The sequence below is a fragment of the Oreochromis niloticus genome, linkage group LG10 (genome assembly GCF_001858045.2).
Source record: "Oreochromis niloticus isolate F11D_XX linkage group LG10, O_niloticus_UMD_NMBU, whole genome shotgun sequence".
Classification (NCBI taxonomy): domain Eukaryota; kingdom Metazoa; phylum Chordata; class Actinopteri; order Cichliformes; family Cichlidae; genus Oreochromis; species Oreochromis niloticus.
Genome location: NC_031975.2, coordinates 27,440,452 through 27,467,511, shown reverse-complemented (window position 1 = coordinate 27,467,511; position 27,060 = coordinate 27,440,452). Strand labels below are relative to the sequence as shown.

Below are 27,060 nucleotides of genomic sequence, written 5' to 3'. Positions count from 1 at the left end.
ACTAAACATGCTTCATACTGAGTTCCCTCATCCCACTGTTTCTCTATTGTCTGTCATGCAGTGGTAGCGTACTGTGTGTGACAGCATGTTTCTGTTCAGAAAATGGATTGATTGGATTGTGTCAAGAAGCAGGCAGATGTGAGCAGCTGGTCGTCCATGCTAAATAGGCCCGATCACAGAGCACATCGTGTTGTTTTCAGAGATGAAAAGCACTCGTGACATCAGACATAATGCAAAGTGACCGCTTGTCAAGTCAGGTGTTGCCAAAATCAAGGAGACTCCAGAATCTTGAGATTTAGCACCTGAATGGATTGTCAGCTGTTTGATGGGACGTGTGCCAAACAGCCTCCCACAATCTGGAAAGAAACACATTAAAGTGAAGCGAAATCAAAAAGGAGATCACAAACTAATACTTAGTTCTGCAGCAGTTCTGTGTCTTTTAAAGTTACTCCTTCATGTTTCTTTCATTAAAACTTTGGAGCCTGAGATGAATTCACAGATGAATTGTGAATTTGTACCATAGCTTAATTTCTGAGATCTTTCACTGTTATTGAAGCTGAAGATGTCAAATGAAGCTAAATACTGAACTTATTTCTTACATTTAGGCCTTTAAGTTATTGGATAACAACACTGTAGACCACCACAGTGGGGGAACTGCTAAAAATGTAAAAGTTGATGCAATTATTTTGTTAATCACTTTGAGTTAAAGCTAAAAGTCTACACTTCAGTCCTGATTGTTTCATTTAAAATCCACTGTGGCGATGTACAGAGCCAACATTACCACAAAAAAAAGAATGCCATTGTCCAAATACAAACATTCATATATTCACCAGTCACTACTGATCAGTCAGGACTGACACTGCAGCTGTTGTTAGTAACATACGCTGGTAGCTTTATCAAAATCTAAAATAATAAGAATACATTGTCTCAAAAGAGCAATTTAAACTTTTTGCCTGACAGAATCGTTCTTGTGTTATAATTTCCAGTGCACAATATTTGCACGTGTGTCAAAAAGAGATCTTGTGATTCTGCAATTGCCTTTGGAAATGCGTTTTGTCCTCAGACACTGACTTTAATCCAATCTGACTCTAGTGCTAATGAGTTCATTACCATGGGAGTCAGATTCTAATGTAGGGTTAGCAGTGCCGAGGCCAGGATGACCTTAGCCATCCATTCTGTAGTGGGGAGAGCTCTGGGCTATATTAATAATGATTTATTGGGAAAGAAAGATGTAGTTGCCAAAGAATGAGAGGTGTCTTGAATACCATAGAGCCTGATCAATGCATTAGCAGGCTGACGCATGTCCTCTGATATAAAGACAGCAATAATGAATGCAAAATGACTGAGAATTAGTGGTTTATCAGTGGTTCAGTGTTATTAGATTTTCTTACTGTATATGTTTTATTTAACAGCTTGAAGCTTTTTCGTGAGGCTGAAATAGACCTAACACAATATTCACACATTATTATCTTCGAAGTTGATTTAACGTCGACACATTTCAGGTTGTTTATGGCACCAAGATCATTTTAGTTCTGTTTTAGTCTGCAGTTCCTGGCAGGAAAATCAGGCTCATTAGCCGCTAAATGTTGCACTATGTTCACCAGCCATTTGATGCTAAGCAGGTACTGTAACGTAAAAACAAAATGCATGACTGCTGCGGCTGAGAAATCTGCTGATGGGAGAGTGAACCTAAATCATTAAGGTGTTACTGCAAAACATTAAAAAAACAAGACTTTAAAGTTCTGTGGAGCTGAAGGTAACGGTAAATAATCCAGTTTGCTTCTAGCTGCGCCCTCAAAGACTTAGAAAAACAAATTGATGTTATTAGCCAAAGCTGCAATATTAACTCAATATTGAATTCATATTCAACATTTTAGTCCATCAGCAGGACGTTTCGTGATATGCAATGAGGCAGATATAAATCAGAAACCTGTTCAAACTCCCTGCCACCTTGCTGTAGTCTTGCATGTCTTATCAGGTATATTAAATGCCCCATCCCCCCAGGCACATCCTGCTCTTACTCTTTTCTCTTATCTAATTCTGGAAACACTTACCTGTGTATTGAGCTCTCACTCTCTGGCGTTATCAAATCTAATTTTCATAAATGCTGTCACTCTTCTTTATCAAATCTGCATCTCTCTGCCCACCCCGCTCGCATTCATCCTTGTGTTATTTAGTAAATGTGCCTTGTGTGAGTGCTCTCACTCTTGTTTGTCTATAAAAATTTTGTGCCTGCCAGCTTGGTTCACAAAGCTGTTCCATAAAATACTGTGGAGTCCCAGCGTCGGCTCTGGCAGTGTAAGTAAGGATGGGCTTTATTTTTTAAACACTTTGTCACAAGCTCCAATCCATCACATTTAAGCTGTTAAATAAAAAGAATAATTTATTGAAAGGTAAGATATGGACAGAGACTCAATATTTAAGGAAAAGAAATAATGCAGAACTCTAAGAAAGTGACGCACAAACGTAAATGGCACATTATGTGACTCAAATATAGGCTGCCAGTGTAAGTGTGGGAATATGGTTTAAGTCGATGTCACTGCCAGTTTAAGAACACTTGGATAAGTCTGGAGAAGCAAAACAACCAAATTGGGGCAAGAAGAGCCACGGCACTATCTCATGTGGGGAGAATTTGCCCGGAGCAAGGAGAAAAAGCCAGCAGGCCAAATAGGACCAGGCAGAGGTCTTGTCCCTGCACTCTGAGGTGCTGTTACAGAAGCAATGAGATGAGGTGGGCAGAAAATTCCCCACCAGCCAACCAACCAACCATGCTCAACAACACACAAGCAGGCAGAGCCACTCAAGCAACAATTAGGTTATCAAGTGGTGTCTGTTGTCTTTACTTACCCCAGGTAAAGTTGTGTATCACGGCCCAATGAGAAGCTGCGTTATTTTTTCTTATTCAAATTCTCTTTTTTATATACGTTATAGTCACTTAGACTAAATTTCACTGGTGCTTCCTCATGTTGTGTACACAATTTTCAGTTATTATTGCAATGTGAGACATTAGCAGAAGATCGTTTAAATCTACAACAAATTATGTTGTTTTTTTATTAATAATATTTGTCAGTAAAGCTTTAATGAATAAGTAAATCTAGTGCTTCCAACTTTACTGTTTCAATCATTATTGAGTTTATACTTTCTAAACTGTGTAATCCAAATGGATGTAAAATGTATCTGCTAATGAAATAAAAGTACACCAAATATTTTTGTTACTTTTTGTAGACAAGAGCCACAAAGTCAAATACAAATCTGCTAGCTTGACCACTGAGGGCAGCGGACAGTTTTGAGGGGTTAGTGGAGTAGGAAGAAACAGATGTCCAGTTCAAGACTTCCTCGTGCGAGGTTCGGGCCTTGTTTGCGAATGCAGACAAGTAGGTGAAAATAAGACTACTGGCAAAGCTTTAACTCTTTTGCTGTCCCCGTGGGCTGTTCAAATTAATGCCACCAAGTCCTTCTTAAAGTGGTTTGGACAGCACATGCAAATCAAGTTATGTCATGTAAATGCATTAAATTCAGTTTTATTTATAAAGCACCAAATCCCAACAATGATTGTCTCAAGGTGCTTTATATACCTTACACTAATACAGAGAAAACCCCAATAATCAGATGAACCCTATGACCAAGCAATTGGCAACAGTAGGAAGGAAAAACTCCCTTTTAACAGGAAGAAACCTCCAGCAGAACCAATCTTGGGGTGCAGCCATTTCCTGGGACCAGTTGGAGGCGAAGAAGACAATTCTGCATTCCTGTGTAGATAAGTGAAATTAAATATAAATAACAATATACTGTAGATATTTTTTCTGCTTTTATTTGATGATCACTGGTTTGTTCTTGTTGTTAACACAAAAAAGAGAACAAGAGTGTTGATTGTCAGGAAATATAATAAAGTATAATGTGTACAGGAACCTATTTTCTAAATCATAAAGCTCATTATTGTACACTTGCTCCCCCACCTACTGAATTCCACTCCACTGCTTCCCTGCTGTGGGTATGATTAAACATCTGTGATGGTGACACCAGAGGGCTGCACTACAACGCGGTGCTCGGAGTATGGATATTATACACTACTATACGGTGCATAAAATACTCCTACCCTTTTGGATTGTACTTTTCTTTAGCTTGCAATATAAACTGGTCCCTTGGCTTTACATTTCAGAATGATTTAAAAATCAGTGCATACAGGTGGAAAGCTAGTTTCTGTTTTCCATCTTGGTGCAGGTTTTTCTGTTTGTCCATGTTTGGACAAAAATTGTTCTTATCCGGCTGCAAAAACTCTGGGAAGTTGATGTTTGAAGGTCATGATGGGTCCTACCTTGTTTCTTGTGTTTTCTCAATTACATTCAGGAGTGACAGGCATCTTTGATCTTCCCTTGTTTGTGTCAACATTCATCTTCATTAGCATGAAGGAAGCAGGTTGCCAATTATCTGTGAACATTAATTTTGTCTTTGGCAGTTCCTTCTCAACATCGTCCTCAGGAGGATTAATTTGTATTGAGTGTATTCTATTCCAATCTCAAGCGTTTGGGAAAAATACTCGTGTTTTTCTTCTGTGGACAAAATAATGGCTGTGCTTCAACATCCTCCTCCTACTTTTCATTGTAGTTGCTTTATATTGCTCACACAAGACAAATGTCATACAGCTCTCAGACTCCCCGTCGCTAGGAGCTCTTTCCTATTTATCTGGCTGCTCAGGAATCCTGAGCTGTCAGCTTACTTTAACGGACTCCTCGAATTTGGCAGAAGGTACTACACCCTCTGTTGTGCAGTTGATGTTGTCACCATTTGACTTCTTAATGTTATGAATGGATGCAGCATCCTTTCAGATTGTGATTACTGTTGTGGCCCATTCCTAACGGTATTTTGCAGACTCACAGTGACACGAGGGGAAAGAAGGAAGGATCTTAATCGTTTAATGTAAAAGGCACAGAAGCTGTTAGCTTTCGAATGCTTTAGCTTGTATCTGTTTGTATGTGTGTGTGAATTATTACCTATATAAGGTGCACCTATATACTGTAAACATACAGTTAGGTCTAAATAACAGCGATAGATATTCAGTTGGTTCTCAAGTGATGCTCTCACTCAACAGTGAACTCTGCCGCACTTTTTGTTCTGCTCTGCAGCCTCAGTGAGCTCAGTGTGGCTCCACATGGACTAGTTCTTAACCTGCAGCATATTCTGTTAGAGTGGCCCTTCAGCTCACAGCAGCACATCTCCAGACCAGAACAAGGACTGCTGCTGTCAGCTAACAGGGGACTTGGAGGCTGTCTTTAGAGAGGCAGATGATGACATCAACACTGACCTGGTCAGCCAGCCTTAGTGAAAGCACAAGACAGGAAAGGGCAATGAACTTTCAAAGTAAAACTAAGGACTGGCAGTCCTTAATGTACCTGGGCAGCGAGCCCAACTCAAGTCTGGGAAACTTGTTTACTGTAGCTGTACCTCATGCTTAATTCTTCACAGAAGTTCTGATTGTATTTTAGATCTCCAGTGAGGAAAATAAAGGAAAAATATACATTCCATTTTCCTCTAATAAGTAAAAGTAATAAGTAGATTTTTATTTAGTACATTTTGTCTTATGATATTATTATACTTCTTTTACAGTTTGTGTCTTATACCACTTTTGTCTCATACATACAAAATGTTTACTTTATTCACATGTAATCCCTGTATCGTGTTGCATGAGAAGAATGTGAAGAGGTCCACTTTAAACCATACGAAACGCAAACATTTACTATAGTAGTTTATCTGTTTATTTTCCATATGGGATGTAACAAATATTGAAGCTGCAGTGGCAGGTTGTTGTTGGATACCCGAAACAAGAAAACACATAGCAAGGGGGAGTGTTGCTGAAGGATGGTGAAGTATTCACAGGGGATTTCTTAGATGAAGCGTGAGTGCAGCAATGATTCGTGGCAGTCATTCGGTAAATCCAGTATAGATAGCAGAACACGCACACGTCTGGCAAATGTCCGCCGCAGCTCAGCACAGACCGTGCGATAAGATGGATATTAGGGCAATAGAAATGTTAACCAGTAATTCAGTTTAGAGACAAAACGAGCTGATATGAACATCTAATTGAAACATGTTCTTTGTTTTGCTAATTCTGTTAAACCACTAAATACATCATACATCTTTTATTACATTAGGTTCAAAATTCCCCATCAGTTTTCATCAAAAACATTTATATTTGAGCTTTTTCCATTTTCACTGTCCCATTCTAATAGCTACGATGCTTTGATGTTTATCTAGAAGCTTGGAGGAAACTCTTAAAAAAGAAAGGCAAAAAGATTATACTTCCTTGATTTTATTGTTCTACAGCTGCAGCTGTTTACTTCTCCTGTGTGATTCCTAAACTATATTTCTGAGCTGCTGTATCTGTAAGTAAATGCCCCTCAGGAGCAGCCACGGTTACGTCTTTAGAAAAGTGTTGATCTTCTGTAAATAAGACAAATCCTCAGAGTATTATAGAAAGGGACCAGTCAGTGAAAGATTGCTCTAAATTGGTGAAGCTTTAAAGGGACCTGTCTGATGGAACTTCTTAATTTATGTAGTGACATTCACGTTGGCATTTATTTTTGCCTAAAGCAAAAGCCGTATGTTTTTATTAGCATTTTTTATTGAATAATTTGTCTGTCCTTAAAGCCAAAGCATGAGGGAAATGCATTATTTATTGTATAGTTAATCTGTCATCGTGCAGTTCTTAGTTTTAATCAGTTCCATTGTCCTCTTCAATACTCTGGATGTTCACATATCAATACATTTTTGTTTGAAAATATCACTGCAAATATTGGGCTGATTGTGCTATACTCACATCTTCTCCATCTAATAAACGGTAGCCAATTATAAGTGGAGCTAAAAGGTGTTTGCAGATTAATGACAGGCAACTTTACCTCTGCAGATGGAGGACGACCTCTTCTCAGTCTGGCGCCATTTTAGCTGTGAAATGAATGAGATCCCATTCGGTTTTTCCAGTTGCTGTTGTTGTCAGGTTTATGACACTGTGGAACAGCTGGGAGTAAATTATTTGCCAAGTGCTTTACAATGGGACACTGACACTTGATCACATGTATTGATGCCTCTTATAACGGCTTGTCTCCCATCTGTGGGAGCAGATTGTTCTGGGTAGGAACATTTTGCAAGCTTCAAAATAGTTTAATTGGAAATAAGGCCTGCAGGCTATTATGGCATTTTGCAGGTTTGACATTACACTGCACACTGACAGGTCGGACATTGCACTGCACATACATTTTGTGTACTATATATAAGTACAATATGCTGTAAAGTGGGGCCACAGAGGACAAGACAGAAAGAATAGCTACTACCTAATTTAAAAGAGGCATGTCAAAACTTTTTGCTCTACAAAAATAATCACAGTGGCAAAAACTATTGGCTGGTTTGCAGTTATCAGTTGCAGCCTTCTTCTATGATATCTATATCTGTGATGTCAATATGAGATACAGCTGTTTATTTTATTTATTTTGGTCCACACTGTGCATAATAATTGAAATGGGTAATTATGTATCCATATTTTAAATATAGTTTTTTAAAAATGTCTTGGGTGAGGACATTAAAGCAAAAACACACCTCTACGCTGATGACACTGTTATTTATGTACCTTCATAGAACAGGCACTGCTTGAGCTTCACCCTACATTTCACAGCTGGTTTAAAAGCTCAGAAGGCACTGTGCACATCCAGTGTTAGAAGACAAATAATCAAATATATGAAATCTTTAACCTCTAACTGTCACGGCTGCGGCAGCAGATGTGCGGAGATGTGAGTGAAGGACCCAAACTGCAGGCGCTGGCTTAGATGTGATGAGTGAGCTTTATTTACACGTGGTGAAAATATAGACAGAAACGGAGATGGCGATGACAGAAACTAAGAAATAACCTAAACTGGGAAAATCTAACAAGTGAATCCAAAATTAAACTCACAGGATGACTTGCAGAGGAACACAGATTGAAACATAAGATGATACGCGGAGCTAATACAGACAGACCAGTAACAGTCAGAGGGAAACACAGGGCTTAAATACACACAGGGGCAATCAGGGAATGGAAGAAATCAGAGCTGACGAGACCAGGAGGGGCAAAACCAGACACACCACACACAGGACATGAACTATCAAAGTAAAACAGGAAGTACAACAGGTATGCACAGACACGAGCTTAACACTAAGACATCAGACATGGCAACAGGGAGGAAACACAGAGACACAGAACAGAAGGGGCTCAAGAATACAAATCAGAAACCAAATCTTAAGAAGAACTAACCTGAAACACAAGATAATTATCAAAACCAAAACCACTGAGTCACAGACTCAGGACCATGACATGACTAAATTCAGTTCAGTTTTTAGTGTAGAGTACCACATTAAGGAATATTGGAAAATCATCCATCATCTTACCTCGTTATCCTTGTTTGTCTCAGCTCAGATATTTATCAGCTGCACTTCTTTAACTGGTTGGTTTGTAATGTATGTCTTGACAGACTTGGGAAAAACTGTATGTTCTTGCTATGTAAGAAGATTTGCAGAAATGCCTTAAGCACACGCTCTGTACTGGTAAAGTTTAAAAATATCATAAAGACTGTAGTGAAGGAGGAATTTCATAAAAGAATGTCAATTTCAAATAATTGTTTTATATACAATGTGTTTATCAAGTTGTAGTATATCCTGCAATTTTTGGTGCATATGTTACATTTAAATGTCTCTTGTTAAAAAGTTGTTGGTCTCTATGGCAGACTTTGGTAAAACAAAAGAGAAATAAGTTTTTTTTTTTAAGTTTTCTGGTGCCCACATCCTACCAGTCTGTCATGCAATGAGTCTGTCATTTTAAGCAATAGGGGATAATAATTGCTTTTTCACCTTGTGATGTGACTTCGTTTTGTTAGTAGAATGGCCAAATTAAGAGAGTGAGCAGATTGTTTCCGCTCCTGCTATCCAGCATCATCTGTCTCAGTGATTCCCGTTTCTATGCAGGAGCTCTTTCAAGTTCCGACACAGTCAAGTGCACACCCTGTCAGTTTGCAAACATCATGCAAATCAACTCAAACACTGAAGACAGTTGAAATTTGATGCAAATTTGTATACTGGGGTAACTACAAAGCAGCAAAGCAATATCAGCAGGATGTGCAAGCATCAGAAAAAATGCCAGAGTTGAGACCGAGCATGAGAGTTCATGGCTCACAGCAGCACAAACACATTTTCACATATCCCACCTGAAATTTATGAGACATCATAAATTTAACTACAAATGAATGCAGTTTCATTTGAGCCTACGGTGGGTGCGCATGTCTGATTTGGAAATCCCCCAGCAGCTTCATATTGTAGTGAAAGAACTGTGAAGACTTATAAGAGAAGTGGACTTCCTGATGTTAAAGATTAATCTACATCGGGGTCTGATTCATTTGTTGGATGGATATGTGAGAACATGGCCAATGTTCAATGTATACATTCCTCTCGTCTAATCAGCCTAATCTCAATTCTGCTCACAGGAAGTGATGACTAGTTGCATCCTCCCCAGCAAGCAATCCTTTCAGTGCCCATTAATGTAAATAAACATTATTTAAAACATTTACTTGTACGATGGTGTGAGCAGTTTGCTAACATGAATTTGCATCATTTCTGACCAATGAATGTGAAATGACTCATGCAGTCATTCTGCTTTTTCCTTCATTGCTTTTTTTGGCTCCTGTGACATCAAATCAACTCGAATGTGAGGCTAGACAAATGTAAAAATGCGTTGTATGGTTTTAAAACGAGGATGGTTTTCAAAGGATTACATTTGTGTTATGAGTTGTTTAAATGGTAAAATTACTTAAAAGTGTTCTACTGACTGGAGTCGTGTTGTTTGACAGCTACACAACAGAAGTATGTCAAGTGATCTGAATACATTTAGCAGGTCGCCCACATTCTTCACTGTTTGCGTGACGCTGTTGGAAAGCGTTTAATGTTCAGAAATTACGAGTCAAAAGTCAAACAGCACAACTTGCTGCATGATCTGCCTGCTGTTGTTGGTTTTATTGTTCTTTTTTTACATATGACTTCAACTGCTTTCTGAATTCTCACAGTGGACTTCACCTTTTGGCTTCTCTGTAGTAGTAAATTAAGAATTGTTATTTTATGCATGTACTTATTGTGTGAGTGCTTTAATTCAATGGTGCCAGGGAAGAAGTAGTAAAAAGAAGAACAAAATGCTTTGTTTACGAGTGTCTGTCTGTCTATGTGTGTAGATATGTCCTGTTTTCTTTATTTTCTTTGCTAGATTTTGTTTTTACTCTGTATTCACTTCAGCTAAACTAACACTTCTGAATTGCTACCAGGAGTATAATGAGGCTTTAAGCATACACCAGACCTCTGCTGTAAAGCCTCATTAGTCAGGCATGTGAAACTTGATGCTGATATGTTCATGGATGCTTGTGAGACCTCAAACATTTCCAGTGAGTTTTTTGCTACCAGTTGAGAAATGATATAAAACTCATTAACTAATTTTTCACAGCTGATACTCAGAACTGGCCAGCTTAGACTACGATAATGAAGAAAACAGCCTGACAGTTTTAATGTCTACAGGTTGATGAAAGAGGAGTTTGTATCTTAGGATTTTTAGCCAAGCTTGGCTTTGATCAGATTAACAAACCCATTTAAGCACTTTCTAACCTCTCTCTGCACCGTTTCAGAAACTGAAAATGAGCTTCACTGTGTAAAGGCCCGGTCCGTGTACTTTTCGGTATTTGAAGTTTTGTTTCAGAAACCAAAACGAAAAAACGATATTTAAAAGAATTTTCATTTTTTTAATTTTTGATAAAGAATAAAATGGGCGAAAATAACTTGTTTTTTCATTCGGTGGTAACAAATAGCCGTCATACACTTAAAATTAGACGTGCTTTTTTGGATTTCTTCGTGATTCAAATAATGAAAGTATACTAGCGCAAAAACAAAAAAATAGACGCATTTTCAATGTCTGAAACGGGAAGTACTTCTTCTGCGCGTTTTTTTATGGCGCGCGCACACCGTCCCCCACACAAGAGATCGACGGCCTTAAAGTTACACTGGAATAAACAGAGGATGGACCATTACGTTGTTTTTAGGAAAACTAAGAGAGTGACACTCCGGGACGAAGACATGACTGCAGAAAAACTGGGTCGCATCTTTCAGGTAGATATGTAAACTTCGCAAACTTTGCTTTCAGCAGTTTTTTTATGAACGTTATTGTTCTTCCTTACTGCGGAACGGCTAACGTTAACATTTGGTGATTTCATGTAGGCCTACTTTTACTAATACTATGTCTAGCCGTCTTCATTGTGCTAATATGTGAATTGTGCACATGTGCTAATGTGTAAATAGTTATTCATTGACTTTTACCGGCTACTAGCTAATAAGTAAGCCTTTAGAGCCTATTAACCGTGTGCACAGGAGTAACACGTTAGCAGAGCAACGTGATTTACGGAAACTTTTCTTAAACAGGTATCCGCGCATACTCTGTACATCACGGATGATTCAAACGTGGCTATGTTCCCCGGTGCGGTCTCTGGTGTTTTCAGCGCATTAGACCTTACACCCAGAGGTCACTATGAAGTCCACGGAGAAGACATGGAGTCAATTCCAACAGCAGGTTCCAGCGGGCAGCGTTTTGCATTTATGCGAGCACCAGCTGTGGCAGCGTCTGCACCTTCACGTTCACAGCAGGCTACTTCAAGTTCCCCTATGTCCTCCAAAACATTTCAGAGGTAGGATGAGTCTGTGTTCTTGAATATTAAATTACAGAACAGGCAAAATAAAAAGAAACATAAGGTGCATGGATAGTTGAATTGTTAAGAATAGCAAAGCTGTTTTAGTACAATTTGCCTATAGCAATCACTGAATGGATTTGTGGCCTGCTGTCTTTTACAAGATATGTAAAATTATTATGTTTTGTTTTACAGATCAGTGTACTTTGCAGATGTAGTTGGTGGGAGGTTGATTCCCAATAGAATGGTGGTTGTACGATTCCTGGAGTCTGAGGCTACGCTTCAAGGGATAGTAGGAAAAGTGCAAGATGCCATTGGTAATTACAACCCAATAATTTTGACAGATGCACAGGGCAATGCAATTCTGGAGTCGGAGGGCACAACAGGTGAGCCATAATATTACAGCTAAAGCCCATATCTTATGGAGAGACATGTCTTACCAGACTCTTTGTAATATTTATTGGGTAATATGGTATTGGCTTCTAAACAGGTTTCTTTGGTTTTGTTTTTCATCTGTAGGGTCACAGTACTGGAGACAAAATGCACGAAAAATTCTTGCTGTGCCTGAACAAGACTTTAATTGCCTCCAGGGAACAAAGAGGAAGAAACTGAGGTATGTGAATAAATATGTATATACTATAGGATGAACATCAATATAGAAGAATTAATTTGATTTAAATCCTATAATAGCAGTAAGACATCACTACATAAATCATCATCTATCAGTAAGTGATGTGATGTTTCTTTAAGCCAGTAAGTAGCTTTGACATCTGATTATCCATTTTTATTTGTAGCAGCCGTAAAGATGATGACAGTGCCAGTTTGGGAGAAGTGAGTGACAAAATAGAAGAGTTGGTGTTGGCATCTCAAAGTCTGCCAGCTGTCACAGCAGCAATCAAAGAGCTCACTGATCTTGCAGTTGCCCAGAAAGTCACAACCCCCAAGCTGCAGACACTCAAGGAGGGATTTAGCTGCGTGGTTTGTATGAGTATGTTCAAATGTTGCTTAGTAAATACATTACATCTACACTAACATTTTAATTACAATTAAAACAATGTCAAACCACATTCAATCATTACTTTGGACAAACATTTTTTTACCAAACATAGGCTCTTTATTCAGCAGTGTCCATTTAAATACTTAGGCACAGACAATCAAGATGCAGGTCTACTGTAACATAACATTCAAAAGTTTACATGCACATTTAATTTGGGTTCTCCTTGCAATCTTGACTATGAAAGTATAGCTTTTCAAATTGATTACAATGTCAGTATGGGTGACGGTACACTGTTCACAGTAATGTAAAACTAAAAAGTTCACATTTAAAATGGGACTGTAGTTGCATATATTGAATCAAGTACCTGTAACTTTTTCATTTTTCTTGCTTGCTAATTGAGAAAATGTACTGATTTTGCCCCTCATCAATTATAGACAAAAATATAGACAGGGACTTTCTCAGAACAGCGTGAACAAGAGTAATTACAGAATAACCAAAAATATTCTGCATGCTGTCTGTAAATTTATGTCAAGACTGACTTTGAACCTATAGTTTGAACTAAATTCAACATAAATGGATAACAGTCTCACTTATCTGATTTACTTTTGCAGACATCATTGAGGATCCAGTGTTCTCACTGTGCTGCAGAAGCATTATTGGCTGCAAGACATGTGTGGAACAGTGGCAAGAGACATCACAGCACTGTGCAAAATGCAGGGAGAGTAACAACGGAGTTCTACAAATTACTGGTCTAACAGCTGCATTTTCTGTATTGAAATCTTTTTTTGCAGAGGAGTAATGTAGTGTGTACACACAAATGTTTACAGTCAGTTGATTTTTTTTTTGTCTGTTCTGTACAGTTTACAGATGCAGTGGTTCATACATTTCTCTGAGTTATGTTTATGAGACAGAGCAGAGCTTCTTTGTATGGCATAAAGTCACCATTTACGGCTCTAAAAAACAAATGTGAAATATCAGGATATTTTTCTGCAAAATGACTCTCTGTTCTAAGTTTGTCCTGTTCGGTTGTGAAGGGATCAACTCCAAAAGTCGAATATTCTTTGAGTGCAGATCCCAAGTGCTGCCTGTAAAGGTCTGCTGCTTCAAGTGCATTTGGCAAGAGCTCTGGAGAAATTCTTCTTTTACACCCATGTTCTGCAAAGTGATTTGGTATGCCTTTTCCTGTAAAAAATAGAGGAGGTGTTTAAATGTTCATTATCAGGGTTGTAAGCAATCTGACTTTTTTTTTTTTTTTTTTTTACCTGGGATTCTATGAGCATTCCATGATTCTACCACACTTGCAAGACCAATGTTACACAGCTGACAGGTTAGATTGGACACACAGTATCGCACAAGGTTATCCTCCATATCTATCTCCTCCTGGTCCATCAGCTGGAGTAGGGCAGTTTTTAGTGGGTAGTTGACACGGTTGTTGATTTCAGGCCAAATCCTTTCAACTGTGTGGTTCTAAAAGAGTTAAAAGAAACATGTCTTAAATGTACGTAGTAGTACACGTAATAGTATAAGAATTTCAGCTGATGTTAATGGTACTTAAATCTTACTCTTGTGGATGAGGTCTGTAAATAAGGCAGTCTCTCCTGATTGAAGCGATGATGTGACAGCATCTCTTGCATGAACAGTGTTAAATAAAATTCCTTTCCATGGTCTACTCGCACCTGGTCCCACATACCATAGGTGATCACTGCAGGTCTGGTACAGGAAAAATAAAGAACATTTATTAACTATTTTGCTTTAAGACCAGCAAAGGTGTTATTATTTTGAATGTATTCATTCATGTTTTTTTTGGGTAATATTTTAGTTGTAGTAGGACAACATATATTTCTTAAGTTTCTTTGCAATGTCACTGTCATGCTCAGACTTTAGATGTATGTCAGAACAATTGAAAGATATGTGGAAATCCAAGAACCTTGTTCCATTCATAAATGAACACTGATTAATTGCAATAAAGTAGTTAAATGATTCATGTGCAATTCCATTTTATTTATTTTTACATTAATAGAAAATGTTGATCAAAATGTTTGGTAAGTTCTTAATATATTATATTCAGGAACATAACCAGACCCATCTGTTGCATGTCTAATTGAAAATCAAATATTGTAAATTTGGGTGCAGCTCATGTCCAATATGACTAACATGTCCATCAAAACACTTAAGATGAAATAAATGGTTTGAGAGGTTGTATTACCTGAAAACATATTCATAGATGCTCAAGTTGTTTTTGATTGGCATTGTGGAATGACTCACAATCTTTTTACTGAATCCATCTACAGCTAAAACATGGGTGACTCCAAACATTACAAGTTTCTCGTTTTGGTCCAGGTGAACCTTGTGCCCCATGCATTCAGCATGGTACGGTGTGGGATTAAGATTCCGAGCTCCCTTACAAAAAAATCACAAAAATAAATGACAGCTGACTGGATAAAGGCAGATTTGATCATACGTTTGAGGAAGAGTCAAGTAACTGTTAAAGCAGGGCGTACATCTGTTAAACAGAATTAGGCCCTACCATTACATGATGTATATCACAAATATGACAAAGAACATTGGAATACAGTTCTAGTGGAAGATTAAATAACATAGGCTACCTGGCGTCTTGCTTCATGATAAGGTTGATGCACCTCTCTTAAAATTGACCCAATTCGTCCCTCTGCAGCATGTACCCCTTTTGTGGACAGATAGCCCTTCATCATTTTGCGGCCATATGTTGGGCCCACCTGTTTAAAATAAAAGATCATGCTACTACTAGAACAACAAATGTAAAGTAGCTTATTCTGAAAGCAAATGTGTAAAGCTAAAGTATTGTGCTAATTAACTGTACAAATACCAGTGAGAGACATCTTTAAAATAACTAACGTTACCCACCACCCGCAAGACGCTAAAACGCGCGGGCGCGCGCACACAGTCTAGACTAACCCCCTTACAACCCAGTTAAGACAACCATACACAGTCATAAGGTGAAGGAAGAAAGTACCTTACCTCATTTATAGCTTGTGTCACCTCAAGCTCCAACCGTGTGTCCGAGAGTCGACAGCTAGTGATTTGCTCAGCACAAAACTTTCTAACATTTCTCGCAGAAAATCCTCTCACTTCCCCGTGTTCATATGACAGACGCTCTGATATAATTTCCGATGACAGGCCTTGTTTTGCCATCTCCATGATCACGTCTGAGTATTTTTCCAACGTCATGATGTCCACACTACAGTGTTTGCCATAAGTTTGCGCATCACTTGTACAGGTTGTTGACCTACTAAAACTTCCGGTTCAGACAAAATAAATAAAGGGCCCTTTCTCGTTCTTTTTTCTTGGGTTTTTCGTTTCTGATGTGCGAAAGGACAAAATGAAAAAAACAATTGTTTTACGTTTTTCATTTTAGCTTTTTAAGTTGAGAATTAAATAAGTGTCTCATTTTCTTTTTTAAATTATACTTTCTGAAACGAAACTTCAAATACCGAAAAGTACACGGACCAGGCAAAGGCTTATGTTGAAGCACAAATACCTTTGTCTGTCTCAAAAACTGTGGAAAAGCCTTGAGCCTACCAAAGTCCCTGTGATGAGGTGTACAAGGCTTCTTGTAGTGCCAAGGGTGAGGGAAGGATAAGAAAAAGCTAAGCCTAGATTGATCTCAAAACAGACTCCTTGGGTGTGGGTGCAGCTATTTGAGAATTAATTTCCTCCACAAACTCCACTCCACATATTATCACTGCCCAACAGCTATGCATATAGCTTGGCTTTGAGCTTATGAATGATCTGATGCTCTCTTAAATCTACCAGCTGCTGCCTGCTTTGACAGCTGTGAGAAAGCTGCGGCAGCTTCCAGCAATCACACTGCAATTTGTCAAAGAATTGGACATTCCAGTTTCATTAGAACTTTATCAGGAATCCTCTTTGTTTACTTTTGTCCAAGTAAACAAAAATTATCTTTTGTTTTCCTCCACATCTTCTAATAAGTACAGTCCCGGTTGAGGCTTTCCACATTAGAAAATGGCTTGGGTTTTTTATTTTTCCCTGGTGGTAGTTTGTATTATTAAGTATTTGAGGCAATAGTTTTCATCACAGTTATTTAAAAGCTCAGAGTTGCGATTTATCCAGGGTATTGAAACGGAATTGTTCTGCTGTGAAGTAATATTTGTATCATAGGCTGTCTCCCCTGATTTCCCGTTAGAAATCAACCTGCAATTTTGGATTTTAATCTGGAGGCCTTACATGGAGCTAAAGCAAATTTGAATCCTAACTCTGACTATTTTGCTGATTTAATCAGAAAATAATGAAAACTACTTGATGTGTTTGATAATGTTAAAGATGTTTGAATTTCCTCCAGTTTGAAAAGTGTTTACTAATGTTGTGTCAGTGTGATCTCATTAATGCTTGTGTGATGTAGGCTTAACCACTAGTTGGTTTAGTAGAAATCATTAGTAGTACCATTCCGGGCTACCGGAGTACAAATGTTTTCTTTAGACACATTTGTATTTGTATTATATACAACAGGGACAGTACATATTAACATTGTTACATTTAAACAAAATGTAACCAACGCAGTGTACTTGCCACAGCTAAACTTGTCCTTGGTTAGCCTTTTAAGACATATGTCAAAATTAATATACGGCCAGTTAGAAAACATCAACAACAAAAACAATAATAATAATATGACCAGTAATAGAAGCAACAAGTAATTAGAAACATTTAAAAGCAACTATTAAAAATGGTAGAAGACTCATTTTAATGATCTTTAAGCCATAATTTTACTTTTGCATTGAAATTTTTAGGGTCAGTTAATATTTTTTAAAGGCGTGATCTGCTGGCTTTAACTGCAAAAGAAGACTTTTTTTGTTTAATTATTTTTACATTTGTTACCTTACAGTCTGCAGTAATAGCATGCCTTGTGGTTACACTTTTACTGCTGAATTTTAAAAGCATCTGACTGACAGAATCAGGGAAGGCCATTCACATATTTAAAAATCAACTTTAAAAAGGAAAAGATTATGAAATTCTTAAAGCTTGTCATATTATTCACTTAATGAATTTTACAAGAAAGCCATTGTACGGACTACTGATCCAAAATTTTTCCAGCTCGTTATATTGACATTAAATTTTCCTTTTTCCTCATCTGTCCACTCTATATTGCTCCAGAAGTGCTGTGAAGCTCCTGGGTGGTGTTTTGTGTTTTGTGAGGTTGAAACATGCCTAACTATGTTTTCATGGGGGCAAAGCCTTCTTTCTTGTTGTATTTCTATAAATACCAATACTTTTTAGTATTTTACTGAACATTTTGTGATCAAAGCTTTTCTGAAGATGTTTTGCTCTTACCTTTTGGTTCTTTTTCACCTCTTTTAGGATTGCACATTGTGCTGTTTGTAGGCCCATTCCTGGAGCGAGCAGGAGCAGCTCTGGTACAATTGCAGACAATTTGTCTCATTGTGACATCCATTTCTTTTGAAATGCTTTTGTAACATTTTCCTGTGAATATTCGCTTGATTGATGGAAGACTCGTGTTAAGAAATTTTTAGAGAAGTCTTGAGAAGAGCCGAGTTTACCAGTAAGAAATGTGCCTTTCTTTTCTGTCATATTTTTTAGGGGTTTTGAGTTTGTATGATGCTACAAACTGGAAAAAGAGGCTGATGTCAATGGGACTAAAAGTGAAGGAGATTTGACCTCAGTGGGTCTCCCTGGATAAAAACAAAAGTAACAAAAACAGAGGGAAGTACCTATGATACACCTCCAGTCTCATCTTCACAACTTAACACCTGACTCCAAGAAGGTTTTGGTCAAGTCATTAACTTTTAGAAGACGTGAAAATCACAACATCTACAACAGTGACTTGTATAAAGAAACTGTGAAAAATTCTGGTTATTCCAAAACTTCTTCTCTCTGTGTATATGTGAACACATGACAAACAACTTTAGGCACTTTGTTACCAACACCCTGTGGCAAAACACGTCATTTATTCTCATTCTTTAGCTGACTGTACAAAAAATCCCAAAGAACACACTTTGAATGGCATAAAATAGTATTTTTGCACCAGCAAGATGAGTCTCAAAAGGCCATTATGATGTGAAAGGAAAAGGAAAAAGCTGTGTTACGCCAACTTACTCAAGAACTGGACTAAAAATTAGTGTGAACAGGTCTTGTGACTCCCAGTGTTAAATTCTTTGGTTCAAATCATCATTAATATGTATGAAGGTAGTCAGGAGAAATCTCAAACACACTGCCAATGCAGTAAAAGCATACCTAGATGTATAAAACACACAATGGAGCACTAACAGTCATGGACTGGCCTCCCCAGAGCCTGGATCTCAGGATTGTTGAAGCAGGATGGGATCATCTTGACAGAGAACAGAACAAAACAGAACCAACATCTAAAGAAGAGCTTTTAATGTCCCTTAAGAAGCCTCAAGAACTATTGCCGAAAACTTCTTCTCTAGAAATTATAGGAAAGCTGCCTAAGAGAGTTCCAGCTGTGCTGAAGAGTGAAGGTTCTCATACCAAATATTGACTTTAAGATCATTCGAATTGTACAGACTCTATTTTTGCCTTATATACTGTATTTCCAGGGATGTTTGCACATTTCAGCAAACGACTTTACCTAATCCCCATTTCCATAGTTAAATCTAAAGAAGTAAGGGGTGGCTCGTGGCTGTGATACGTTTCATCTTGCTTCCAGTGGTGTAGTGGTTAACACATTCAGTTCGATTACAGCCACAGACACAAATCCCCTTTGGGATTGCATCAGAAAGGGCGTCTGGTGTAAAACGCTGCTAAATCAAAGGAACGATAACAGATCTGCAGTTTTGGGGGAAGTTTGTGATTTTCTACACCTTGTTTTTCTTTTTTTGGGTTGGAAGTGAGCAATGGACTTGAACAGACTGACTCAGAAACTGACAGTGAAAAGAAGAACAGCACATTTAGAAATAATTGAAGCAGCATCCTGACTAACCTGAGCAAGTTTAGTTTATTGCTCTGTAAAATCCAGCTTTTCCCTTTGGATCTCAGAGATTCAAACAGGTTAAAAGTTGTCCCCCCCATCCCCCTCCTCCACTCAACCCTCATATTGCCTACATATGCCACTCCATCACCCATTGTTACACCTTTGCTATGTGGTTAGTGAGGCACAGCACCAATTACTGTCTCTATCACCCAGCACAGTCTGCACAGCTCACTCCAATTGCCTGCATTGTCTCATGAAAGAAAGAGGCCTTTCAGAGCATATTTCCTCCCTCAGAGGAGCAGGCTTTAGGACTGCTCCACAGGTTCTTGGAGTACAAATAACAACACTTCTTTGCTTGCGATCACAAAAAAGTCCAATAATGCAACGGCGCCCTGCAAAGTGTGGTTATTATTTAATGTCATATGCAAATGCAAATGGGATTTGCAGAAGCTGGGAAGGTGACGGTGCACATATCCTTATGCGTGGGTACTGGCGGCGGAAGCAGGGTCACATAAGCAGTAGGATATATGGCAGGAATCTGTCACAAATCGTGTTGTTTGGCAGGGCGTCTTGTCAAGGATTTCAGTTGGATTAGGAGCCTTCTGTGTAACTGATTAAGCCGCTGTGGAGCTTAGCTTTCAACAGAGTGCATGGCAAAGTGCGAAAAGTACATTTGATGCTGAATTTCACAAAGACACAAGTGAAGGTTTAAAAAGCTATTGAACTCAATTTAATCTGTTCTAGCTTTTGTTTTAAAGCGCAAAAGCTGCTAATATTGCAAGCGTCACAACCTGGGATATTAGGAGCATTAAGCCTGGTGATTAAATGGCTCTGATTGTGGTTCTAATGGCATTATTAGCAATGCCATTTAAGCAAGGTCAATCTCACACCAGCCTCATTACTGCATATCTAGAAAAATTGCCTCCGGTGTGGTTGTCACCAAAATCGACTCCTAGCTCAGGTCCAGCATTCCCTAAGTGCAGCAGCACATTAGTATTTATGTTCTTGAGGGTATTGTGTTCTGTTACAGCTTTACATTGTGTGCTATAAGTGTTTAGCGGTGTTGTGGATGGGTGGCCAGATGAAAATTAGGTCCTGTCCTTCATTACTTTGGAAGTGTAATTTGCATATTATTACCCTATACACTTGGGGCATATTACGGTTTATTCCAGCAGCGTTATGATCCTGATGTAGCAAATACTCGTACACCACTCCCAAATCCCAGGAGCATCAATTACTTAAGGGACAGAATTATATCTGCAGGGCTTGTGTCGTCCTCTGACTTCTGTTTGATCTCGTAGGTGTTAAGTTGTCTTCAAAATAACAGCTGATTAAAGGAACTAAACCAAAGAGAGCTGCCTGGCTTGTTCCAAAAATGGCATGATATTTTTTTTGTTCCACTCAATAGCAGTAATCAGGCCCACCCAACGCCAAAATAACGGCCTCTTTAGCAGTGCCATCGTGTATTTCCAATCACTATGTGATTGCATTGTAATCATGGAGTCTTTCTGCTTCGCATTCCACAAAGAAAATATGTCCACATTTGGCAGCTGGCATTGTAATTAATTCTGAAGTACGCTGAGGCTTTTATCATACCTTTCAGATCAGCAGCCCAACATAGGTGAGGAACTAATTTGCTTCCTCTATCATGATTCCACGTCCCATTTTCTTTCCCATCTTTCAGCACCACCATCGCCATTCTATCCCATTAATGGCTAATACTGTATTCATATCGTCTAATATGAAACAAGAGCCATCACATTTAATTATACCTCCACAGGACACGGGTGCACTCTAATAGACATCTTTCTTCTCAACAGTTATCTTTGTCATTTTTCCTGTTCGAATCAGGGAGATTCCAATATTCAAGACACATTCCCTCCTGAAATAATGACAAAAATGAGCCGTGCCTTTGCTGTTTTACTGGAATTGCCTGTGCTGAGGCTTCCAAAGTGGCCATATGCTTCATATTTATCACCAAATGATTCAAATATTTGTGATAAGGTTTTAGGTGTTTTATAGCCCAGTTTCTCTTCAAATGCCACTTCTTATGGTGTTAACACAGTCAGGAAACCTCTAGTCATAAAGCAGCATTATGTAAATTTCCCTTGATCTCTAGATGCCAAAAATATATTCCTGCCTTTGATTACATTTTAGCAGAATCTTAATGCTATAAGCGTTTGAAAACCGTTTGTTTAAGGCCCAATTTCCACATCACAACGCCTCAGGGAATTTTGTTTCATAATGAACCTAGCTTTGTGAAATAACCTGACTTGTCTATTCAGAGCCCTAACCTCAACCGTATCCACAATACAGGACTGCAATAGCAAATGCAAGCTAGGCCTTAACACCCATGCGTAGTGTTGGACCTGGCTGATGCTCCATAGCTTCATAGTCTGGGATGGTAATTGAGAACAAGTCACAGCAGACCAGCTGCTGTCTGCGCTGAGAGCCGCAGCAGCAGATTCCTCCTCTCTGCTGCTTTGGATGATGTGAACTTCCGTGAATTTCACAACTCTGCCTTGTGATTCACAGTTGCTCAGTTATTTGTTGCTGCCCTGTAAGAAGGAGTCAATTGAGTAAGATGTATGTTAGCTTCACTGGATTAGTGCGTGCGTGCGTGTGTGTCACTAAAGCTGAGTGCTTTAGTGGCAGTTGCTGGTGAATGTGGTGAATGTAGCCACCTTGATGTCACCCATTGGTTCGTGGGCTGCTGCTTTGAACCTTTAAACATTGAAGCGCACACATTTTTTTAAACCAAGCTGTCAGCACCTTAATTTCAGCTCTAAAGATGAACATTTTAACATGAAAGTCTGTGACTGATTGACTCACATTTCTTGCTGGCCTCAAGTGGCCATTTGAACGTCAGTTTTTGGCACTTCTGTGTTGGCTTCATTTTTCAGCCTCGAAGGTGAATTCCAAAATGTGTCTATTTGGAAGAAATCCAAAAAACGACACTATTCATCCACTACCCATTACACGTCTGATGATGTTGCATTCTGATGAAGGTGTTCAGTGTCATTTGCTAACATGCAGTGCTCGGTGCTCCTTCCTGCTATCACACTGTATTATCACATCTCATTTGATTTGCTGTTTTTTTTGTGTGTTTTTTTTAAACACTGTTGAAACTGATACTGTACCATGTTTGAACAAAGGGCTTCTGGGCCTTTATGTCACTTTTGCTTTGGGGGAGGGATAAGAAGACTCCTGTACTGGGAGAGTGGTTTCACACCTATTGTCCACACCCGTTCTCAGCCTTTTTGTTCTGCTCCCGTGGTGGGTTTCCATTTATCATTTGATATTTTCAGAATAGAGGGAGACAACCTTCAAGAGATTATGGTGCGTCGCGGCATCCTCTTTAGATCAGTTACAGTTACAAAAGAAAAGGGGGAAATATTTACTTCACATACAGTTGGTGCTCCTAATTTAAAAAGTTATGCACACCAGTTCAACCAAAATAAAAACTTCAAAGCATCAACCCAGAAGAGGCTGATATGGTAGCAGATCGGTGAACGTGCAATGACAGTCACTGTGTATAGTGTACATAGTGTATAATATCAAGCATGTGAATGAATGAATGAATTATCTTTAGTGTCATTATATATAATACAATGAAATTTGGTTTGGCTTTCTCTTAAGATAAAAGCAACAGAATAACTAAATAAGTAAGTAATTAAACATAAAAATAAAGAGGAAGAATTATACATGATTTAGCCAGTTTAATTAACATTTCCTCAACTCTGTATCGTATGTTTTTGTATTAAATGGCCTGAGTATTGCTGTGCCATAGTGTGCTGGAGATTGTCTTGGTCGAAGCTACTGCTCCAGGGTATAAACTGCTCCTGAATCTGTCAGTTGTAGTTTTTATTGTTCTGAATTCAATAACCGTCTCTTTGTTTTGGTTGAGGTGTTGAGGACCAGATCATTGTGCCTACACTACTCATTCAGGTTGTTTTCATTCTTCATTCATTGGGGGGATACCTTCAGTTGGGCACAAAGTTTCTCCTCCTTTAGACTACTGCTGTTGTTTAAGACCTCAGAGTTTTGTGTACAATTACCTCAAGTTTTCTGACACTTTTCTGTTGGCTGCCTTTCTCTCCTCTCCCTCTAAAGATTTCTATTTATGTCCAGAGCTGAGGTGTTGATAAAAGTGTTAGCTTGCTCACTGAGATGGGGCATGTAAAACACATGACACAATGAAAGTCAGAATACAAGCACCCTTGCCCAACATGTCTTCTCTACGGAGCCCTCTGGCACATTGCTGTCCTCTTTGAAGCTTCTCCACTATTGATGGTGAACGGCAAAACCTAATGCATGCAGATGTGGCTCCAGTCAGCAGTTGGGCCTTTAGCTACCACTAAGCCTTTCCCCTTCAGACACAGCAGTCCTTCTGTTTTGTATGTGGATTTTTCTGGCTTTGTTAAAGCTGCATGAATACTGTACTGCGAAGCCCCACTATAGTTCTCAGAAGCATTGTTTTGCCGAGTGCATTGTTGTGAAAAAAAAAAGTGACCTCTCGGCTGATGTCTACAAGCTCAGTACAGAATTAAAGAGAAACCGCTTTGCATGAATAAATCCTCCGACATCACTCAGTAGGCATGTAATTCATTTTGAAGCTCATGATTCATGCCTGTTTGTGCTAATGTGTCATGTATTTGATTATTACCTCAACCAGAAGATATTTCCATTAAGGTTCATCTAGTTTTGCATTAATCACTAATCAGTAAAAAATCAGTATAATTGGTCTGAGGTGGGAAACTGGAAAACATTTGGTCCAAAGGATCCAGCCTGGCTCACTATATCTTTGCAAAATGGGACACCTACATGCATACAGGAGTAGTATCATTTAAGTAAATGTAATTGCATGTTGCACCAGGAAGAATGGTTTTACAAGTTAAAAATGGATCACATGATAAGAGTCGTTGGCTGAACTATCTGAATCATCGTAATCAGTTTTACAGCCTTCTTATTCACATGGCCTGTTAATCTGGTTAAGCCATGGCGCACACTGTACCCCACATTGTGCTACTGGTCCTGTGTAATGACAGTAGCTGAATGTGGGAAAATGGATACATTTCTGTATGGGCCAAATTGTGGTCATAAATATTTTGCACTTGTAAATCAAGCTCAGTAAAGCACCCCTCCGACAGCCAAACCCATCTGTTCTCTGATTGGATTGTTAAATTTGTGATTGACATGACATTGACCAATCAGCTGAAATGAAGAAAAATGGGGGCTCAGAATTCATACTAGTAAGCTGAGAGTCACACACAGCCAGGGAACATGAGCGCAGAGTTTTACACGTAGTTTTTTGCTTTGTATCTGTAACCACACCTTAACAAAAAAAATTCTAACTTGTGAAAATATTTTTTACAAACACAATCACTCTTACTCTGTTTGGTAAATGGCCAGTTCATTAAAAGTAGACATTTTCAGTATGTGCTAACTTAAAATAAAAGGTTCAAAACCAAATAAACCACAGTGGAGGTCATTTTTTGATAGATTCTCAGCTAACGGTTTAACTGCTTTGGACCTCATCAACTAAAATATGTTTGACATCTTTGGTTTATTCTGTGATTTTAAAAAAGGCTCCACATATAAATAAGTAAAGTTCATTTATTAAGCAAATTACACAGACAAGCGGTCACAAAGTGCTGTGTTATATACAAAAGACGAACGTGAGCATTAAGGGACAAAAAAAAAGCATTGGATAAGAATTGGTATAAAAAAACAGGTAGTTTCAGAGTAATTAAATCATATTTCAAAAAACAGAAAGCATGTTTAAACAGAAAACATTTTAATTGCTATTTAAATGAACCCACAGAGTCGTCTAAATGCAGTTGCGGTGGTAGACTGTTCCACAGCCTTGGTGCCACAGACTGAAAGGCTCTGTCCCCCTTCGTCTTTAATCGTGTACAAGGAATAACTAACAAATGCTGAGTCTGTGAACAGAGACAACGAGCAGCACGCACAAATTAGCTAGCAGGACCTTTAATACACGTCACACCCATGCTCGCTTAACCTACATTTTTTGCCTGTCTTCATAAATTTTAGATTTTTTTTCCTATCTTGTGAGTCCCCTAACTTAATGGAAGTGTCACATTAAATCACCACTGTACCCATTTATCCTTTCTGTACCTCGTATATCCTCAATACTAATTTGTCCGGGATTGAACAACTCAGTGAAATGCAGAGAATCTACCTGTCAGCTTCATTTTTCAGTCTAACAGAAAACCAAAATCTGATTTAATGCTTTTTCAACTGGAGTAAAATTGCAAGTAAAGCCAGGTGTTTTAGCCTTTGTTGGCAATTAAAGCTACAAACTCTATCCCCTTCAGTTTACAGGATGCTGACCCCTCCTTAAACCTTAAACCTGCCCTGTGAGATGGCTTGACTCGAGCCGTCTCTAAAGCGACTGAAAAGGAAAAGCTCAGTCTTTAGATGATGAATGAATTTGCACAAAGTAAAAGAAATGCACAAATAAGCAAATTTAATGCAGGTTTACAGGCGGCTATCCAAGAGCCTACAGGGACAAACCTTCATCATGCTGGCAGTGGAGAGCATTACGGGCTCTTATCCAACTCCTAATGAAAGGGTTAATGTTTGGGTTATATCGAGTACTTTGCTTGGATGAATTGTAGATTTTGGCACCAAGTTCACACGCTGGCAAATCAAAGCAGAACATCTTTCCAATTAAAGCTCATCCAGATGCACAAATGACAAATTTCAAGCTGGTTGGCATAGTTACTAAGTGAATATGGGAGAAAAGAGATATAAGTTAGTCACGTGGTCATACCTAGGCAACAAAAAGCTCTCTCAGGGCTGATTTGAAATAAAAGAGCAACAGCGTATAGTGATCTAAAAGTGAAATGAAGAGGAGCGACTGTCAGATGATTTCAGTCCTCTTCATAACACTTTGTTTGAGTGGTAGATAGATGCATCATACCTGTAGTAATAATAATAATAATTTTCTGGTGGGCATTAAGTGGCATTTGAGCTGAGTGGAGAGGTTGGCAAAATATTGCTATTGATATCATTGTCTTAGAGGGGATGAACAAAAACACAGGCTATGCCACAACTAGGCAACACAACAATTGTGACAAATGCAGAAAAGTTTTAATAAAATTGATCGTCTGGAGACACCGGAGTAGTCTCATCGACTACGGCAAAGCAAACACAGACAACTGAAAAATTAGTAAATCTTTGCTTCCTTTCATCCAGTGCTTGGAAAAAGCTTGTTTGCTTGCTTGCGTTGGACTAAGCAGATGGTCAGATTCTGTTTCCTTGCATTTATAATTTTAGAACAAATATAAAAATACAGATCAAAGAGCTAAAAATGTAAGACTTTTTCTTTAAGCGTTTATTAGGTTTTTAATGTCAGCTTCCCA

General features: G+C 38.6%; 3 protein-coding genes across 5 annotated transcripts in view; 2 read left to right on the top strand and 1 right to left on the bottom strand.

Annotated features, from left to right (window-relative positions):
• tmem132e (transmembrane protein 132E) overlaps positions 1 to 27,060 on the top strand; it is a 427,585-nt gene that overhangs the window by 152,001 nt on the left and 248,524 nt on the right. The gene's annotated exons all lie outside the window — the stretch shown is intronic.
• LOC109203897 (uncharacterized) lies at positions 10,726 to 13,547 on the top strand. Of its 2 annotated transcripts, none has more exons than XM_019363889.2 (6): positions 10,726 to 11,160; positions 11,470 to 11,732; positions 11,928 to 12,118; positions 12,252 to 12,345; positions 12,527 to 12,710; positions 13,341 to 13,547. In XM_019363889.2, the coding sequence occupies exons 1-6, from the start codon at positions 10,963 to 10,965 to the stop codon at positions 13,482 to 13,484; spliced, it is 1,074 nt and encodes a 357-aa protein (XP_019219434.1). In that variant the 5' UTR covers positions 10,726 to 10,962; the 3' UTR covers positions 13,485 to 13,547. The 2 variants fall into 2 exon arrangements, with proteins under 2 accessions (XP_019219434.1, XP_019219433.1); XM_019363888.2 differs by having other exon boundaries at positions 12,527 to 12,720.
• LOC109203896 (uncharacterized) lies at positions 12,824 to 16,210 on the bottom strand. Its single transcript, XM_019363887.1, has 6 exons — positions 15,727 to 16,210; positions 15,336 to 15,464; positions 14,936 to 15,129; positions 14,292 to 14,439; positions 13,992 to 14,196; positions 12,824 to 13,911 (listed from the first exon to the last, which is right to left on the bottom strand). The coding sequence occupies exons 1-6, from the start codon at positions 15,934 to 15,936 to the stop codon at positions 13,607 to 13,609; spliced, it is 1,191 nt and encodes a 396-aa protein (XP_019219432.1). The 5' UTR covers positions 15,937 to 16,210; the 3' UTR covers positions 12,824 to 13,606.